Source organism: Theropithecus gelada, chromosome 4 (assembly GCF_003255815.1).
Source record: "Theropithecus gelada isolate Dixy chromosome 4, Tgel_1.0, whole genome shotgun sequence".
Classification (NCBI taxonomy): Eukaryota; Metazoa; Chordata; class Mammalia; order Primates; family Cercopithecidae; genus Theropithecus; species Theropithecus gelada.
Window position 1 is genome coordinate 156,522,703 of NC_037671.1, and position 20,415 is coordinate 156,543,117.

At 36.7% G+C, this 20,415-nt stretch overlaps 1 protein-coding gene across 1 annotated transcript in view; it reads left to right on the forward strand.

The window, feature by feature from the left end:
* ENPP1 (ectonucleotide pyrophosphatase/phosphodiesterase 1) overlaps positions 1 to 20,415 on the forward strand; it is an 82,584-nt gene that overhangs the window by 38,537 nt on the left and 23,632 nt on the right. The window contains exons 3-13 of the mRNA XM_025383787.1: positions 2,008 to 2,124; positions 3,160 to 3,285; positions 4,192 to 4,252; positions 7,468 to 7,565; positions 9,636 to 9,715; positions 11,378 to 11,497; positions 12,582 to 12,691; positions 14,300 to 14,365; positions 14,657 to 14,729; positions 18,137 to 18,245; positions 19,489 to 19,620. Coding sequence (XP_025239572.1) covers positions 2,008 to 2,124; positions 3,160 to 3,285; positions 4,192 to 4,252; positions 7,468 to 7,565; positions 9,636 to 9,715; positions 11,378 to 11,497; positions 12,582 to 12,691; positions 14,300 to 14,365; positions 14,657 to 14,729; positions 18,137 to 18,245; positions 19,489 to 19,620 — 1,092 coding nt within the window. The remainder of the gene's footprint in view (positions 1 to 2,007; positions 2,125 to 3,159; positions 3,286 to 4,191; positions 4,253 to 7,467; positions 7,566 to 9,635; positions 9,716 to 11,377; positions 11,498 to 12,581; positions 12,692 to 14,299; positions 14,366 to 14,656; positions 14,730 to 18,136; positions 18,246 to 19,488; positions 19,621 to 20,415) is intronic.

Genomic DNA, 20,415 nt, shown 5'->3' on the forward strand with positions numbered 1-20,415 from the left:
GAGGAAGGGCTATGACCAATAAACAAACAAACATCTTCAAATAATAAAAAATTAAGAATGAATAAGCAGACACAGCCGGGGGTTCTGATGCAGTTGTCCTGGAGCTCACGCTCCTTGACTTCCTCCATGGACTCGGAGGGCATTCTTTACTGCTCTTGTCCCCTAAGGAGTTAGTTGCTGAAGCAACCCTGTAGGCTACTAGGTGACGGTTACTATCCCTGGGCAACCAGAAACTTATCAGTACGTGCTCTTAAGGTTCCAAAATTACAGACATTGGTTGTTTCAAAGCCATAATGATATTTTTTGAACTTCTAGATTTTTTTCTTTCCATCAATTGCAGAAATCTATCCAGCGTTGATGAGATTACAATGAATAATTAAACTGGATCACAGTAAATCGTAGCGGTTATTATTTTGTCTTTGAGGTAGTTCCCCCCCATCCCCTCGCAATAAAATCACTGATGGTCATCCTAGAGAATTCAGCTTTGAAAATTGAACAGGTTCTTCTGTTTGGCTATTCTGTGATTGTAGTATTAATTATTTTAAAAATTTTCAGTGATTATTAAGCTATCATGCACTGTTGAAAGGTAGTCATTTTATGTATTCAGTAAACTATTCAGAACACATGTATCTAAGTTTAACTGAGGTAAACAGTTACAGACTTTATTGTTTACCTATGTCATCTTTTAGCAGGAAGTGATTCACTCTTGAGTTGACACATACAAATGGAAAAATAGCAATTTTAATCCAAGCCTGACATAGTATGCATCGTATTTTAAAAAATTATTAGGTACATATTAATGACCTCCAAGTAATAGCCATTATTCTAACAGACTTCCCTGACCCCCACTCCAGGTTAGGAAAGTTTGTATTTCTGACACTAGAAATTATTATTGTTACTTCATCTTAAAATTGACTGATTTCCCCGTATCAAATGAGAGTTAAATTCCATGGCAGTGTCTTTTTGGGTCAGAACACCATTAAAGTCAAGAACTAAGATTATTTCTTTTTTATTGTTATTGGATGTCCATTATTTTCCATGTGTTCCTTTTTTTCTTCTTTTTCTCATTGTCCTAATTTTCTCGTTCTCCACTGAAACCTGGCTTATTCAAGGTATCTAGTAATGAACTTCAACAGTTTAATTGTTGTTTGTCATGAAAAGTACTTTCCTCCCATGTCTACCATTTATTCATTTAGCAAAAACGTGCTAATCTTAACTACATGGCATGCACCTGGCTGGGTTTTAGAGATACAGTATGCTGGGCAAAAGCCAGATGTGGTCTTGATTTGCTGTCTAACTGGGATATTAATCAAATAACCTAGTTACAAGTAGAATTAAGTAATTGAGGGGAAGGACAAGGTTTTATATGAGCTTAAAAAAGTGGAAATCAGGCCTAGCTGGGGAGTTAGGAAAGCTTTTTGGAGGGAGCCAGGCTGGATCTAAAGGTGAAATGGGTGTTTCAGGTCAGGGAGGGAAGAGCTATGCCAGGGAGCATGTTCTGAACAAACCCACTACTTCTTTACACCAGGATTGAGAGTGAGGCAGGCTAGGTAATCTTTTCCTTTCTAAAATATTCGTAATCACTTCTAAAAAAATTTTTTTCCCCACATTTTGAAATTTTAGGGAACCTCATGCCTGCTTAATCCAACTTTTTCATAGCATGAAATATTCAGAACAAGCCTTTATTCTGACTTTTATTTTAGCATACCATAGGTATTTAAGTCTTATCAGACCCAGTAAGGTTTGTAATAATGATAATAATAAAGTTCCCTTTCTTTCCTACATCAAGATATAAAAATCACAAACCAGGTACATAAGGTTACTTTCTGTTTGTGTCACTTTTTGTGTGTATTTGTGAAAAGACTTTTGGGTCACTTTATTACTCCATCTGCATCTTCTAAAGTGGTATTTGAACCTAGTATACACCTGACTTAGTTGTATTAGTTGATGTTTTCTTTGAATTATATAATGATTAGAAACATCTGACTTATTGTTCAATATTTTCAGTTAAAAGTTGCAAAGGTCGCTGTTTTGAGAGAACATTTGGAAACTGTCGCTGTGATGCTGCCTGTGTTGAGCTGGGAAACTGCTGTTTAGATTACCAGGAGACATGTATAGAACCAGGTAAGGATGTGCAGGGAAAAAATGGAGTTATGGTCGTTAGGAAAAGATCAAGGAAAGTTCTGTGTCTTTCAGGTATGTGATTTACCTAATTCATTTGAATTTTTTTTTATTTAGCATACATATACATTTTGACATTAGCTTTTATATTTTCTTTCAACAGTTCCTTAAGAGAAACAAATTTATGGAATTCTTTGTTAAACATTTTATGGATAGCAGAACTTTGCCTATTTTTAATGTATGCTGAAAACCTTTGTAATCTAATTTGCATTCAAATTCTAAAAGCCTGCTTGAAATATAGGAATATTTTCATTATGGTTCTCTGACAGCAAGAGGTCTTATATGTCCACCTATATTTTTAAAAATAAAACTATCAGAATATGAAAATTTTCTCAGTTAGATTTGGACTTCTCTGCATATGACATGGAATAATATTTAAATGAGAGAGATTTATCTATTTTTCATTAGTTTTTATTTTTTAAAGACAGGGACTTGTTCTGTCACCCAGGCTGGAGAGCAGTTGCTCGATCATGGCTCATTGCAACCTTGAACTCCTGGGCTCAAGAGATCCTCCTGCCTCAGCCTCCCAAGTAGCTGGAGCTACAGGCTTACACCATTGTGCCCAACTGATTTTTAAAATTTTTGTAGAGATGAGGTCTCACTACATTGCCCAGGTTGATCTCAAACTCCTGGCCTCAAGCAATCCTCTCACCTTGGCCTGAAAGTCAGACTTAGATTAAGTTTTAGGAGGTAGAAGAAGCCAAGTCTGCATATGAATTGCATAGTGGTAAGGCACATCTAAATTTGAAAATGACAAAATTCTGGAGTTTTAGTGAAATAATAATAATTGGTTCCTACATATTTTACCCCCCTTAGTTTGGAGTGGCCATGGTAGCGGCAGATTCTGTGAGTGACTAAGAGCTGTGAAATTGTTCATTGTTGCTCATGGATCACACTCTGGAAGACAGCAATTCTGTGTTCACTTTGCACATGTTGAATTTGAGACATAAAACACATTTTGCTGATGTTTGTTTCTAGAACATATATGGACTTGCAACAAATTCAGGTGTGGTGAGAAAAGGTTGACCAGAAGCCTCTGTGCCTGTTCAGATGACTGCAAGGACCAGGGCGACTGCTGCATCAACTACAGTTCTGTGTGTCAAGGTCAGGTGCTCGTTGGGCTCTGCAGCAGCTTGGCATCTTCCAGCGTCTTAGCTGGGCTTTACATAGGTGTTATCTTTTATACTAGGAGTCATGGCTATTGGCCAACTGTATTAGCTGAAAAAAATAATTTTAAAACTTTTTATTAAAGAAACTTTTAAACATACACATGAGGAGAGAAAGTATGTAATGAACATTGTACCCATCACCCAGCTTAATGATTATTATTATGTACACATGGCAAATCATATTTTATCTATAACCATGCATTCTCCTGCCACCACACTCTCATGTTATTTTGATAATAGCAGCATACTTAATGCTGTGTTTGTGGAAAGATCCTTCTTACAGTCCTGGCTGGCTTTTATGTCCCGGCTTCCCTCCTAGTAGATGGGGACACTGTCTGCTGTGCATTGAGAGAGTCGATGTGAAATTGTTTAGAAAAATTCGAGGGCATTTTGTAAGGTGATACTATTATGATGTCTTGTCCAGGTATTATTATTTTTTCAAATTTCTTAACAGAACTTGACTCTATATGAGAGAGAACTAAGACACCAAAATACCAAGGATTTTGATGAGTGGATAGAAGGAGAGGGTTGTAAATTTTGACTGAAAATATTAAGAATTTGAAAATGGAAAAGATACCTTCAAGTTCTCACAAATACAGTAGTATGTTTTAGTCTTACAATTATGCATCCATTTTTAATTTCTGATATCAACTAACTCTTATTTTGAAACAGAATAATTATCTTTATTGATTATACGCCTCCAGAATCATGTCCTGTGTTATCTATCAATCTGTTTGCATACTTTGTTTTTAGAGTCTGTCCTAATGTGTCTCACAAGCGTCACAATTATTATTACTGTTAAGTGTGTTGAATTCATTTTATTTTCTTGAAAATATTTTAGGTGAGAAAAGTTGGGTAGAAGAACCATGTGAGAGCATTAATGAGCCACAGTGCCCAGCAGGGTAAGATTATATTCTGAGGTATTCATTTTTTCTTTTTTAGAAGTACAGCATCATTTTTTTCCTTTCCAAATTAAGATGATAAAAATAAGAAAATCACTGATTTATTAAACATTACAGGTTGTGTATCCTTTATCCAAAATGTTTGGTATGAGAACTGTTTTGGATTTTGGATTTTTTTGGATTTTGGAATATTTGCGTTTTACCAGTTTGAGCATCTCAAATCTGAAAATTCCAAATGCTCCAGTGAGCATTTCCTTTGAGCATCATATCAGTGCTCAAAAGTTATGGATTTTGAAGCATTTGAGATGTCAGATTTTCAGATTTGGGATGTCCAACTTGTTTTTTTAGCCAGATCTTGTGTTTGGCAATGGTGGAACAGAGATTATTATGGAGTTATCCCTATTCTGGAAGTTTATAGAAAAAAGAGAGGTCATGAATATTTAGTCTTTAGTATTGAAGAATGCTAGATAGAAATATTTGCATTTTCCTTTTCAGGAAGGAAGGATCTTTACTTTCATTTGGAGTTTTGAGAGCTGCTAAACTTGTAGAAAATTTAAGTTCTTTTTTTTTTTTGTATTTTGGTCCATTTATACATTTTTGGGGTAAACAACCTGTTTGTGAGAGATGATACATTTTTTAAAAATAATTCATATATATTTTTTTGTCCTTCAAATATTTTGTACAGGGTCTTCCATATATGACACCGTCGAAAAGAGTGTGTGTGGAATTTAAAGGGTGAAGATTTTATAAAGGTGTTAGGTGTATTTATCTTTGTTCCATTTGAGGTCTACCATCTCATCCATTTGAATTATTCATCTTCAGAAATGTATTTTTACCTCTTTAAAATGATAGTTTTCTCAGACTATTAAAATTTTTAAGCTGTATTTTAGTTCATTTTGTTCATGTATATAATTTTTGTTATATGTCTTCTTTTTTTCTTTTGGAAGGAAGAGTACTTTTGATTTAAATAAGCAGGAGCAACAGCAGCCAAAACTAAACCTCAACCAAATGATTTCAACAGAAGAGGCTTTTTTTAAGGAAAACTTTTCATGTACCCTAAACTGTCTTTTAAATCCAAGGAATACTAGGAATGTTAGACTTAGTGAATTTCGAATCTTTCTTTTTCTTCTAAATATTGCTTATAATTTTTCAATTGTAATATTGAATCTTTTAGTGGAAAACATAACCCTTTCTTTACAAGAAGATCGTAACTTAGGCCACTTATTATTACACTGGATAATTTACCAGTGTGTTTACCTGATGGCCCACTAACCTGCTTTTATGATTTCTGTTGATTGAATAAAACTAGTTTTATATAGTTTTATTTGGACCATTAAGACTATATACACTGGTTCTGTAGAGTCTCTCAGTGGAGCTATGTTACAGATAGTAGCTAGTGAAAATTGTATAAAAATTTTCTCCTTGTCGGGTTGCTTTTGTGTTTGTGTATGAGGGTAAGATGGGAGGAGGCAGAGTTGAAAAGGCAAGGTAAGATATTTGCTGTCAAATTTAAATTTACTGAGTAAACTTTCAGTGGGAAGTCTTCTCATAGTTATCCAGTGTTAAACTGCCAAGAGCAGCTCGGCTGGGGAGACCCTAACCCAGCGGCGCTAGAGGAATTAAAGACACACACACAGAAATACTGAGGTGTGAAGTGGGAAATCAGGGGTCTCACAGCATTCAGAGCTGAGAGCCCCGAACAGAGATTTACCCACATATTTATTAATAGCAAGCCAGTCATTAGCATTGCTTCTATAGATATTAAATTAACTAAAAGTATCCCTTATAGGAAACGAAGGAAGGGATGGGCCGAATTAAAGGAATAGGTTGGGCTAGTTAACTGCAGCAGGAGCATGTCCTTAAGGCACAGATCGCTCATGCTATTGTTTGTGGCTTAAGAACGCCTTTAAGCGGGTTTTCTGCCCTGGGTGGGCCAGGTGTTCCTTGCCCTCATTCCGGTAAACCCACAACCTTCCAGCGTGAGTGTTATGGCCATCATGAACATGTCACAGTGCTGCAGAGATTTTGTTTATGGCCAGTTTTGGGACCAGTTTATGGCCAGATTTTGGGGGGCCTGTTCCCAACATTATACAAGTTCCCTACCACCTACCATGTATCACTAGATGTTACAAAATGTCTGAGCCATGGCTGTTTGGGGGTAGCCGCATAGCCACCGTCCATAGCTATTCTCATTTGTCAAGTATATTAGAATCCTCTGTGGTTTTTGGCCTCTTCTTTGGAATTTCCACACTACATGTTAACTCTTTGTATATGTATGTATGTGTCGTTGAAACCTCATTGATCATTCCCAGCTTTGGAATCATTTCTTTGTTGTTTATATATTTAAATATAGTATCTTTCAAATTTTGTATTAAGTATTTATATCTTTTAAATATAATAAGCCTAAAAACTAAATACAGTATACATAGGCTTGGTGGGTGGCTCATACCTGTAATCCTAACACTTTGGGAGGCCGAGGAGGGAAGATTGCTTGAGCCTAGGAATTCGAGACCAGGCTGGGCAACATAGTGAGACCTCATCTCTACAAAAAATAAAAATAAAAATATTAACCAGGTGTGGTGGTATGTGTTTGTAGTCCCAGCTACTCAGGAGGGTGAGGCAGGAGGATCACTTGAGCCCAGGAGGTTAAGGCTGCAGTGAGCTGTGATAGCGCCACTGCATTGCAGCCTGAGCAACAGAGTGAGACCCTGTCTCAAAAATAAAATAAAAATAAAATAATAAAATAGTGTGTAGTGTATATACTATATGAAGTAGTATTTACTATATTAGAGTCCATATCAGAAAGTGGTGGTTCAGGAAAAATATTTACGGAAATATTATATGCTGTTTTTTTTTATTGTTTATTTTCCTGCAAATTGGGAAAACAATATTATATTTCAGTAGCAATTGGTTTAGCTTTTCGAACAGCAGGAACCATGAATGATGTTTCTGTATGGTGGCTCAAAATGATATGAATGCTTAATATATACTATTTGATGATATACGTATTATGAAATGATAGAGCATGTATATAGATATAAATGCATGTAAAATATACTTTATCAGTATGCTTGCCGACTTTGTTAGTTTTCTTAAGATCACACGGACCTTAGTGGAAAATCTTCACTGGACCTGTGCCTAGAAGGTAGCACATCTTCATTGGATATGTCTTGTCTTTGCTTCTTTAAACATTTTTTTTCTTTTTCATTACCCAGGTTTGAAACGCCTCCTACCCTCTTATTTTCTTTGGATGGATTCAGGGCAGAATATTTACACACTTGGGGTGGACTTCTTCCTGTTATTAGCAAACTAAGTGAGTAACTTTGGAGTTTACTGCTGGAATATCACGATTTCAGTGCGATCGACTAGGCAGGCAGTCTTTCTTGGAAAAGTACTGGCAGAACCTAATTGTTTCACTAAACTTTTCTATGGCAAAGTAGTTGAACCTGGTGATAAGGAACTTACCTTTAATAGTGTGATTACTCTGAAGCTGTCCTTCAAAAAAAATAAGTTAATATGGTTATCTTAGAATTTTAACCTTTGGCCATTTTTATATGTATTTATTCTTTCTCAGAATTTTGAATTCCTTGTGAAAAAGTCCCTTGTTTATTTATTTTACAAATATTATTATTATTATTTTTGAGACTGAGTCTCACTCTGTCACCCAGGCCGGAGTGCAGTGGCATGATCTTGGCTCACTGCAACCTCTGCCTCTCAGGTTCAAGCAATTCTCATGCCACAGCCTCCCAAGTAGCTGGGATTACAAGCGCATGACACCACGCCTGGCTAATTTTTGTATTTTTAGTAGAGACAGGGTTTTGCCATGTTTCCCAGGCTGGTCTCGAACTCCTGGGCTCAAGCAATCCACCCACCTTGGCCTCCCAAAGTGCTGGGATTATAGGCATGAGCCACCACGCCCAGCCTTATTTTGCAGATATTTTATTTCAGAAATAGAATTTCAAAAACTAAAGGTATTTCTGAGATATTACAAGTACAGACAGACTATTTGTCAGTTATTCTGTATTCTCCTTTGGATTGAATTGGATTCTTCCAATTTTTTTTTTTTTTTTTAAATCTCAATCAGGCCTTAATTAAGTGGTTTTTCTATAAATTCCCCATAAAATCGTAGAATGGTGTTTTCTTAATATTGATGCTAAAGTTTTAAATCATGTTAACAACCTTTAAGCAGCTACAGTGTAATACTGGACCAAAACAGAAGTAAGTAAATACAATTACTTTAGCTTTTTTCTGGAATTCTAAGTTTTTTTTTTTTACCAGATTAGAGTATGTGAGGTGCTTTAAACATTAACATCACTCTCTGTAAATTCATATGTATGTCATTATGCTTGTCTTATGAAGTGCCAAAATAATTTTGGGAGAGTTTTAAAAATGTTTAGTTTTTAATTTCTACATAGAAGAAGATGGTTTTATTTTGTTTTAATATTTTGCATAAAAAGTCTTTAGCTTTGCATGGACAAAGCTGTGTTCTTCCCAGCAGGCCCATGGCCTTTGAAGGTTAAATACAGCCCTTTGTTACCATTGTCAGGAGAGCTTGTCTCTATGGTGCCAAATGCGGCATTGTGAGTTTAGAGTTGAGAGGTGGAGGTACCTGTATATGAAGTTTACAATAAATCATTAAACAATGAGCCCAAGCCCTAGCTTTGAATAATTAGGGAATGTAGCCTGTAATTCTGAACTGAGAGAAGGCAGTGAGATAATATAGACACATGCCAATTTGAGGGACATTTTTGGGCGAATGGAGTATTGAACGCTGGAATCATTAGTTATGTGTTCCCTCCTCAATAGTAGAGGCAGGAGAAAAAGAACGAGGCACCAGAACTAGATCAGCAGGCCAACAGGAATAGTCGGACTTTGGCGCTTTCTTGGACTTGAAGCCACAAGATGCCTTTTGTCTTTAAAGCGGCTGAGTTTGTCCAAGATTAGCTGGTTCTAGATCTATGGCCTGGGACACTGTCTTCCCAGCTACTCCTTCACCCTTGTTTTAATTTTTAGACTTAGTTCAGGGTTTTCTTTTTCTACCTCTTATGATTTAGGTATTTGACCACTAAGTAGTATCAAAGAACTTACAAGCATCATTTTATTATAACCTGTTCATCTTGAATGAAGTAATGTTATGGATAATTGGCTTACTTATTTTAATGTTTTTCTGACTAAGAGAAAAATGAAGTCATCTTTAACACAGGATTTGTATCCACAGTGTTGCTTTATAATTCATCCTGAATTTCTATCTGAGTAAAATCCCTCCTGGGCTAATTTTTTTTTTTTTTTTTACGTGATTTAGACTGCTGTGGTACCACCACTAAAAGAGGTAGGCCAATTGTCAGATGTGTTTAATAACGATGTTTATTTTTTTCCCTTCTAGAAAAATGTGGAACGTATACTAAAAACATGAGACCGGTATATCCAACAAAAACTTTCCCCAATCACTACAGCATTGTCACCGTAAGCTCTGCATTTCAACTTCTATCTGTTTGCAGAAGTGAGATGGGATTGTAGCAGTTTTTGAGAGACTAGATTTAAGATAAAAGAAAAACAACTTATTTTCCAGTATGTAGTTAAGCAAGGAAACCCAGGTTCTGATCTTTGCTGTGCCACGAACTAGCTGTGGCTTTGGAAAGGTCACTTTACTGGCTGCGTCTCCATTTTCTCATCTGTGAAAAGAGATGACTCAAGACCTCAAGAAACGATTTCCTGGTTTCCTTTCAGTGTTAATATTCTGTGATTCTTGTATCCTAGTTTTGAGGCTTACTTTATTTGAGCCAAAAAACTGTCCCAAACTCCTGTGTTCACAACTTGTCTTTCCAATCATCTTGATGATGAATTTAAGCAAGCCACTTCACCTGACTCCGAATAGGATTACAATCCTGTTTTTGTTTCAATGTCTCCAGATTTACTTTGAGTCAAATAAAACAGTAGAACTCATTAAACTTTAGAATTGAAGCCAGAAAATTAGTATGTTAGCTTATATTGATTCAAGCTACTCTGGGACCTCACCAAAAAAGGAATTTGTTCTGCAGAAATGCTTTACTCAGCAATTTAAAAAGATAACAGCATTTTCAAAATTTGAATTTGAGAGGCTACTTTTTTTTTTTTTTTTTTTTTTTTTTTTTTTTTGAGATGGGCTCTCTCACTGTCACCAGGCTGGAGTGCAGTGGTGCAGTCTCGGCTCACTGCAACCTCCACTGCCCGAGTTCAAATACTTCCCCTGCCTCAGCCTCCCAAGTAGCTGGGACTACAGGTGCACACCACCACACCCAGCTAATTTTTGTATTTTTAGTAGAGTAGGGGTTTTGTTGCCTGCATGGGCCTAGGGGGACTGAACAAAGTGGCAGAGGCAGGGCATGTGGGAATAAAAGACAAAGTCAAAAGAGTGTATCTGGAAGAAGGGGTCAGGGGGTACCTTGCCTCTAGTGGACAAGGACCCTGAGCTTTACACAGCCCTCCATATTTATCAGGCAAAAGAGATAGCCAGTGGGGGCTAATTGTCAGTTGGCCTTTTGGTTCACAGCAGGCTTGTGAGACTGCATTCTTTGAACAATAGGCTAGATTTTTCAGTAGATAACTTCAAGGATCCTGGCGCCAGGGAGTGAGGCCCTCAGCAAACCTTTTGGTGGCAGGGCAGTGTGAGTTTGCCCACATCCTGCATTCATGATAAACAGTTTGCCGTTTGATCATATAGCCTCCAGTGGAATGCTGAGTTGGTCATGTTCCACAGGCCTTCGGCTCCCTGCAGGGTTTCACCATGTTGGCCAGAATGGTCTCCATCTCTTGACCTCGTGATCCGCCTGCCTCACCCTCCCAAAGTACTGAGATTGCAAGTGTGATCCGCTGGGCCCGGCCAAGGCTGCCTTTTTTTATATAGATCTTTATCCTTAGTATTACTGACTTATTTTCTCCTATTACATAATTTAAATCACAAATACTACATAAAATCCTAAGTGGTTGTGTTTTGCCGTTACCTGATTTTTTTGTTTTTCTTTCCTTAAACTTATTATAATTCCATGTGGCTTCAGTTATTGGTTTCTTTTTGATGATTTTTTTTCTGTGAATTTATTTAACATTAAGTAAACACAACTTGCATATAATCTGTTTTATCTTTTTTAGGGGTTGTATCCAGAATCTCATGGCATAATTGACAATAAAATGTATGATCCCAAAATGAATGCTTCCTTTTCACTTAAAAGTAAAGAGAAATTTAATCCTGAGTGGTACAAAGGAGAACCAGTGAGTTCTTTGTTTTTCTACTGAAATAGTTTATTATTCTCATCTATTTCAATTAGAGTAAAATAACCAGTTCTCTGGAGCTTTTAATAACCGATTTCATTTAGTGTGTCTGTGGCCGTTCTTTTGTAAATGGAGATGAATGCTGATAATCCTAAACATAATTTGTATAATTGCGTAAAAGGAGAGTAGTTTATTTCAGAGGTGGATTTGGGTTGTGCTGGGCCATTTTTCTTTTCTGATCAATTCTTCTTCTACCAGTAGCATAAAGCAGTAGTGTGGGGGTAATAACTTTGATCTTTGATCTCTGTTGCTTTTGAAAGTCTTGGTTCGATTTACGTGTGCTAATTTAGGAGGTTCTTTCCAATTGTGATTTAACTGTATTCTCCTTTTTACTTTTTAAAATTCTCCAATTCTCCAATTTACTTTTAAAAATTGCCACAATTTAAAAAAATTTTTTAAAAAGTTGCCACAATATTTTAAATTGCCACAATAATTATATACAGTCTATTTAAATAATCACGATATTCCTCTTAGAAGGACAGAGAGCATAAGAGTTTGCAGGTTATGAATTCAAATTTTAGCTCTGACATTTAAAGCTGTGTGACTTTGGACAAATCATTCTGTTTCTGCCTCCGTTTTATCGTATCTATACTGTAGATAATATTGTTTACTACTTTGTAGGATTATTGTGGGATTATATGAATTAATAATGTAGGATGCTTGTAGGAATACTATTTAGAACCATGATTGGCCATAATAAGTGCTTAATAAATGTTAGTTACATACACAAATATCTCAACAAGTTAAAGACATGTATATTTGTGATTTTTTTTTTCTTTTTAGAGAAAAAAGTCAATTAGGGGAATAGCTCCAAAAGCTGCAGGAGTTAATCTCTGACTATTTAATATCTTGTTGCTGCTTAAGGATCATATTACATGATTATTGTGATCTAAGTGCTGAAGCTTGTTGACCTTAAAAACATTCTAGCACTAGAGAGGAATTCATTGGTGTTGCATGAACACATACTTTCATGAGAGATGAATGTTTGCATGATTTCTTAATTTTCCTTCATTATCTGCTCCAGATTTGGGTCACAGCTAAGTATCAAGGCCTCAAGTCTGGCACGTTTTTCTGGCCAGGATCAGATGTGGAAATTAATGGAATTTTCCCAGACATCTATAAAATGTATAATGGGTATGTGAAATGAACTTTTTCTAGGATCTGTAACATAGAACAGCTTATTCTTATGTAATCTCCTTTTTATCAAATCCTAAGCTTTAGCATTTGAGTAATATGTTGACTGAAAAATGAGAACTGAAGAACTCTTTCTCAAAGAGTTTAGATAGATGGCAAATGGACAGTAAAACTAGAGAAGTGGGCCGGCCTCGGTGGCTCACACCTGTAATCCCAGCACTTTGGGAGACTGAGGCGAGTGGGTCACCTGAGGTCAGGAGTTCGAGACCAGCCTGGCCAACGTGGTAAAATCCCATCTCTACTAAAAATACAAAAATTTCCATTTCTAAAGTAGTAAATATGCTTTCTAGTGTAAGAAATGGATTAGAATTAACCTCTGTGTGATATTTGAGATCCATGATGCATTGAGAAAAAAACAAAAACTTTTTAATAGGAGAAACTCTTTGGCCCATTTGAGCAAGATTACTGAAATAATTTTATTTATTTTTAAATTATAAAATTTCTGTCACAATATCAATACAATGCATTTAGAAGGATGAACAGAAAATATCTTAAATCCCAGACACGAAATGCCTAGTAGTTTTCCTTGTGATCTTATGCTAGTTTGTGTTCTTTATGGCTTCCATGAGCACAGTGCAATGCCTCTTCTTCACCTTCTTATTTGCCACTGTTTTTATTCCATGGACAGTAATTAAGAGTTTATGGGCTGGGCATGGTGGCTCACATATGTAATCTCAGCACTTTGGGAGGCCTAGATGGGCGGAGCACGAGGTCAGGAGATTACCTGGCTAACACAGTGAAACCTCGTCTTCACTAAAATACAAAAAAAAAAAAAAAGAAAAAAAAAGAAAAAAATAGCCAGGTGTAGTGGTGCACACCTGTAGTCCCAGCTGCTCAGGAGACTGAGGCAGGGGAATTGCTTGAACCTGGGAGGCGGAGATTGCAGTGAACCGAGATCGCGCTACTGCACTCCAACCTGGCAACACAGTGAGATTCTATCTCAAAAAAGAAAAGAAAAAAAAAAGAGTTTATGTACTAAGAATGGGGGATTCAAAGATTAATAGTATATGGTCTGTTGGCTTTTTAACAGTACACAACTAATTGTACTTGGGTGTGGCAAGAACTCTGATTAGAGGTATGTAAACAAAGCCTGTGTCCAGAGGAAGGCATAAGGCATAGTCAATGCTGCTCAGGAAATACTGCCTAGAGAACTACTATCTGCTTCTCAGGTGCCTGCTTCACAGCTGTGCTGACTCATCAGTGAGTGAGTGCTTCGTGCTGGAGGCTTTGCAAAGTATATTAACACATGAGTTATTCATGTGGTATGCAGTGACTGTTTTCAGGCCCATGAATATTATCCTCAAGTAGAGGATAGCAAGCAAAGTTTTAAATCCAGTTGCAACTTTTATCTGTGTAAAACCTAACTTTCATTCCTTCACTGGGAAAATAAACTTTTCAAATAAAACTCCTACTTGATTTCCAACACAATAGATGTGAAATAGCTTTTAGTAGTTCTTAATGACATTTTCAATGAAAAAAAAAAAAAACTGTATTTTAAACCCAAACAATTGTCAGACATCTTTTAGTTTTGTTTGTTCTTAATTTTAGTTCAGTACCATTTGAAGAAAGGATTTTGGCTGTTCTTCAGTGGCTACAGCTTCCTAAAGATGAAAGGTCTGTAGGCAATTAATTTCTATTGTAAATACTTCATTTTGTAGAAATGATATATTATTTTAAAAATAGACTACAACAAAACTTTGCTATTTGCTGTGCTGTTTTATATCGAAATAAATTCTTTAATGATCATACCACATTTTGAAGAATTTCAAAGTTGTAAATTGTTTCTCAGTAGAACTGTTACCCCAGTGTTATAGAATTTAATCCCTATCAATTGATGAATTATTTTTTCCATTCTGTTTTTCAATGTGTTCGTAAAATATTACATTTTGATACTGTTTGATTTAGACCACACTTTTACACTCTGTATTTAGAAGAACCAGATTCTTCAGGTCATTCATATGGACCCGTCAGCAGTGAAGTAAGTACATTTTTATCAGTAATTATTTCATTAAACCCAGTCATCAAACTGAACCTTGCTTTGAAGGAGGCTGCTGGACCGTTCTGTAGGATTCTGTGGTTTCTGGAAAAAGCAAGTATTATACACAATATTACTAAATAAAAGGATGCACTTTAAACACAATAAGAGTTGGGAGAATTGTTTAGCCTGTGTTTTCCACAGTGCTAAATTGAACTGATGATGAATTAGCTTCTATATTTTCAATGTGAAAGCCTTTATCCACTCCATCGCCCCCTACCTTGGCCTAAATACTAAGTGCTTTTTGAGAATGTTGTAAACAGCTAAACCTCCAGTAGAAAATACAGGGTAATAAGTCAAATAGTAGAGGAAGCCTCCTCTGAACTCTCTTGCTTAGGAGATACGCTTTGGCCACCTGAGACCATGCTTACAACAGAGGTCCCGTAGAAGGATGGGAGATTTTATCAAAATTATAGCGATATTTGAATAATTATTTTTTTGAGTATTTCCTAGGAAACTAGAGGTATGAAACAGCTTATGGACTAACACTTTCAATGTAACATCTTGTTTGATCTGACACCCTTTCAGGAACTTAGCCAGCTCCTAGCTATGTTTTTAATCTGTATAGCACTTTAAAACAGCAAACACTGCTTTCAGTTTTCACGTGGCTATATCATTTTTGTTACCATTTTAATGGCAAAAAACCACAATTACTTTTGCACCAACCTAGTATTTTTTTTTTTTTTTTTGAGACGAAGTCTCGCTCTGTCGCCCAGGCTGGAGTGCAGTGGCCGGATCTCAGCTCACTGCAAGCTCTGCCTCCCGAGTTCACGCCATTCTCCTGCCTCAGCCTCCTGAGTAGCTGGGACGACAGGCGCCCGCCACTGCGCCCGGCTAATTTTTTTGTATTTTTAGTAGAGACGGGGTTTCACCGTGTTAGCCAGGATGGTCTCGATCTCCTGACCTCGTGATCCACCCGTCTCAGCCTCCCAGAGTGCTGGGATTACAGGCGTGAGCCACCGTGCCCGGCCAACCTAGTATTTTGGAACACGGGAAGCATTAGAACAGAAAATGATTTGAAGGCTGGGCACGGTGGCTAACACCTGTAATCCCAGCACTTTGGGAGGCCGAGATGGGTGGATCACCTGAGGTCAGGAGTTTGACGCCAGCCTGGCCAACATGGCAAAACCCTATCTTTACTAAAAATACAAAAAAATTAGCCAGGCCTTGTGGTGTGTGTCCATAATCCCAGCTACTCAGGAGGCTGAGGCAAGAGAATCGCTTGAACCCAGGAGTGGGAGGTTGCAGTGAGCCGAGATTGCACCACTATACTCCAGCCTGGGCGACAGAGCGGGACTCTGTCTCAAAAAAAAAAAAAAAAAAAAAGAGAGAAAGAAAAAGAAAATGATTTGAGCATATTTCCTTGTACCTCTAAGTTAACTTTCCTTCTGATATATATTTTTTCTATGACCTAAGATATGAAAGGAAGTAAAAAGTAAGGATCTTGACTATTTTGGGTCATGATGAAAGTGGAAAGAGGTATTGCCAGGATCCCTCCTGTCTGAATCCTTGTGTAGTTATCTTGTGCCGCCTGTGATTCCAAGGAGGTCATAGACTATTTAAAAAAAACACACTCTTTCTTAATTTCTAGGGCTTCACTCTCAAATTCCTATCAGTTCTCCTGCCCAGGTAGCCCAGGTTGGATAGTTGGTGAGCTTTAAGGACTCTTCAGCAGAGAGTCGAGACTAAAGCCTAGCCTGACATGTCTGTCATGATCCCTGTTTTTGAGGGTGCTGCTTGCCTAATTCAGCAACAGCAGGGGGAGGGAGGAAAAAAAAAAGCATCCTTATTTTTCTCACTTGAATTTACAACAGCTGCCTAAACCATCTTCCCTTCATTTCCCTTTCCCTGATTCTGCCCTAGATTTGCCCCTCTTAAAAAGTAGGTACTGCCTGGATCACTATCACCTTGGATAAAAGAGAGTGAAGAGAGAAGGAAGTTGACCCTCACCTAGGTCCCTTTTTACCCTTTGTATTCTTTCCATCAAAATCCATCTCCAGCAGCTCCACTGTAGTTAGTAACTCCATTGTGCCTTCCTTTCATTCTGTCCTTCAACTTAGCAGAAATACTCCTGGCTTAGAGGGAGGATAAGGAAGATGCATGCCAACAACTTGGACATGTCATAATTGGTCAAAGGGAAAAGTTTCTTGTAGCTGTTGTCTTGATTTGAACAATTGGCTACATGGTAGTTTGATTTTTGCTCTTTCACTAAAGTCACTGATACCCAAGACTTGTGTCTGGGTCAGTTTGGCTACAGAAAAATCCAAGGATCGTTTTATACTTGTTTATAAGGTTACATACAGTTTAAAATTATTGCTACCTTTTCTAATTCACTAACAATGTGCCAAAGCATCTGCTTTTCTGACTCATCTTCATTTAAGGTTGAGCCCATTACTTTTCAAATCATATCCATCAATTTGCAAACTCTGTAAACTCCAGCATTACTGGCACAACAAAACCCACTTTATCTTAATGCTTAAAAATTCCAATTCATGTTGCTTGGATATCTTTGAATGAAAGACCTTGTCTTGTTTCATATTACAGTGAAAAAGCTTATCTCATATTACAGTGAAATATACTGATAATGAATGAAGATTAAACTGATTCCACACGTTACAGAAAACATACAAAACTGCACAAGAATTTTTCTCAAATGGTTTTGCAAGGAGAGAGGGTAAAATGAGTGCCAGAAAGCAATTTGCCAATATCATTTGTCATTCTGTGTTCCTGTAATATTCATACGTAAAATACATGCAGTTTGTAAGGAAATAATGAGTTGTAGTCTTATGAGTTCTAATTTAGAAAATTAAATACATTGAATTATAAGAAGCATTTCATGAATAATTTGAACATTTTTGAAAATTAGGAAACGTATTTATACAATGACCATTTGAATGATCAGAAAGTATAAGAAGAAATTAATTGAGGAAAATGAAGTGGTAATTAAGAACATGTTGGTTTCTGGCCAAACACTGTAGATTTGAGCTATTATTATTTTGGCTTAACTTGGGTCTAATTTAAGTAGTAGCATTCTGACCTCAGGAAGGGAGAACTAGTAGATCAGCTAATCTCATTCACAAAACTTAAAATTGAACATGTATAGAATTAGGACTCTTGCATTGTTAATGATCTGCTGTTATTTACTGTTCTTTGTATCTCTGACCCTGACCTGTCTTAGTCTAATGTGAATCAGCTCATCCTAGTTGCATCCACTGGCCCTTATCTATCTATCTTTCTTTCTTTTTCTTCTTCTTTTTTTTTTTATTTTTATTTTTAACAGAGATAGCTTTATGTATAAATAGCCATTAGTGTGGAATGCATCGCATGAGGTTATTGCTTCCCATTCTTAGGTCATCAAAGCCTTGCAGAGGGTTGACAATATGGTTGGTATGCTGATGGATGGTCTGAAAGAGCTGAACTTGCACAGATGCCTGAACCTCATCCTTGTTTCGGATCATGGTAATCTGAATTTGCATTATTTGCTCTTCAGGGTAAAGGGCTGAACAAAGTTTACTTGATTGTTTCCTAATTTCTTCTGAATGTTATAGTGAATTCTTTTGAAAAAATGTAGTTTCTTGTGGAAAGTCTTTAGGAAAAAAATACATTAAATACAAAATATAAGTGAAACACAGAATTCACAGAAACCTAAGTGCTTGTCAAGCACAATGTACCAATCTTCTGATTTGAGAAAAAGGAATACACCAAGAATTTGAATAGTTAAAAAATATACATTTTCAACATTAAATTTTTATAACTCTACAATTTTAGATTTAATTGGAACTGATTATTATGTCTTCAATTGTCTTTTTTTGTTTTTGAGACAGTCTCACACTGTTACCCAGGCTGGAGTGCAGTAGCATGATCACAGCTCACTGCAGCCTCAGCTTCCTGGGCTCAAGTGATTCTCCTGCCTCAGCCTCCTGAGTAGTGGAACTACAGGCCTGTGCCTTGACTAATAAAGAGAATTTTTTTTGGTAGAGATGGGATCTTGCTATGTTGACCAGGCTGGTCTCGAACTCGTGGTCTCAAGCTCCCACCGCTGCCTCTCAAAGTGGTGGGATTACAGGGATTAGCCATCGTGCCCGGCCTTCAATTTTCTTTAGCATGATAAATTTGACTTTAGAAGCATTATATATTAATTTCGATAGTATTTTAATTTCACTTGTACTTACTGTGATCTTTGTAACACACTTGTGTACAGTTTGGGGACTATAGGAGCAGTGTGCCTATAGAAAGTAGAAGATAGGTTCTTTTTGTTATTGTTCTTGTTGTTTGCTTCAGAAATAATTATAGAAATCTGTGTTTAGAAGCAGTCCTAAGAAGTTACATACTAAAGAAGCTCCAGTCTTGGAATGAGAGTGACTCATACACATCCACTCCCAGGTGGTTTGGGGCAAATAACTGGGCTTTCACATTCAGTCTAAAACTGTGATAAGACGTTCTTCTTTACTCTCATGATGATATTGTAATATATAAATAAAAAGAAACATTAAACTAAATTTGGGTGATGGAAAAGATTTTGAAAAAAGTGAAGTGATAGGTACAACTGAAATTCTGTCTTACCTATCAGATGTTCAACTAATATGAGTGCTACACACCCTTGTTTAACGAATTTAACTCTGGAAGTGAAGGAAGTTCTGCTCTGCATATTAAATTTTTTATTCAAGTTACAGCATGTTTTGGGATTTTTTTTTTCTCCTAGGCATGGAACAAGGCAGTTGTAAGAAATACATATATCTGAATAAATATTTGGGGGATGTTAAAAATATTAAAGTTATCTATGGACCTGCAGCTCGACTGAGACCCTCTGATGTCCCAGATAAATACTATTCATGTAAGTATATCTCTGTGATAATTTTGAATATGGTCATATTAAGAATACCTTCCTCTAGGCCAGGCATGGTGGCTCACGCTGTAATCACAGCACTTCGGGAGGTCGAAGTGGGCGGATCACCTGAGGTCAGGAGTTCGAGACCAGCCTAGCCAACGTAGTGAAACCCTGAAAATACATATATGATACTATACTATATCTATACTAAAAATATAAAAATTAGCCTGGCTTGGTGGTGGATGCCTGTAATCCCAACTACTCGGGGGGCGGAGGCACAAGAATCGCTTGAACCCAGGAGGTGGAGGTTGCAGTGATCTAAGGTCATGCCACTGTACTCCAGCCTGGGCAACAGAGTGAGACTTGGTCTCAAAAAAAAAAAAAAAAAAAAAAAAAAAAAGAATACCTTCCTTTAAATCATTATATCTCTAAACTAAAGGGAATCAGAGTTAATTTTTTTCATGATTAAATCTCCAATGCAGATCTTTTGTACACAAATGGATTTTATGGGACTGGATGTGAGAACACAACTTACCTATTGGTTATTCATGGACTAAGCATAGTATTTGATGAGCTTAGTGCAATTTTATGTTGAAGTATGTGTTTTACTTGTGTATCAGAGTGAAGATTATACTAGAAAAAAAGTTTAAGAGAAAAATCCAACTACATTTATTCAAGTTTAATTTATTAATGACACTCCATTAAAATTACTTAGTATGGGAATAATATTCTATTGTGAGGAGGAATGCTGGCAGAAATGATTAATTCTATAGGCAATTGATTCCTGTCCTCCCTTAAACC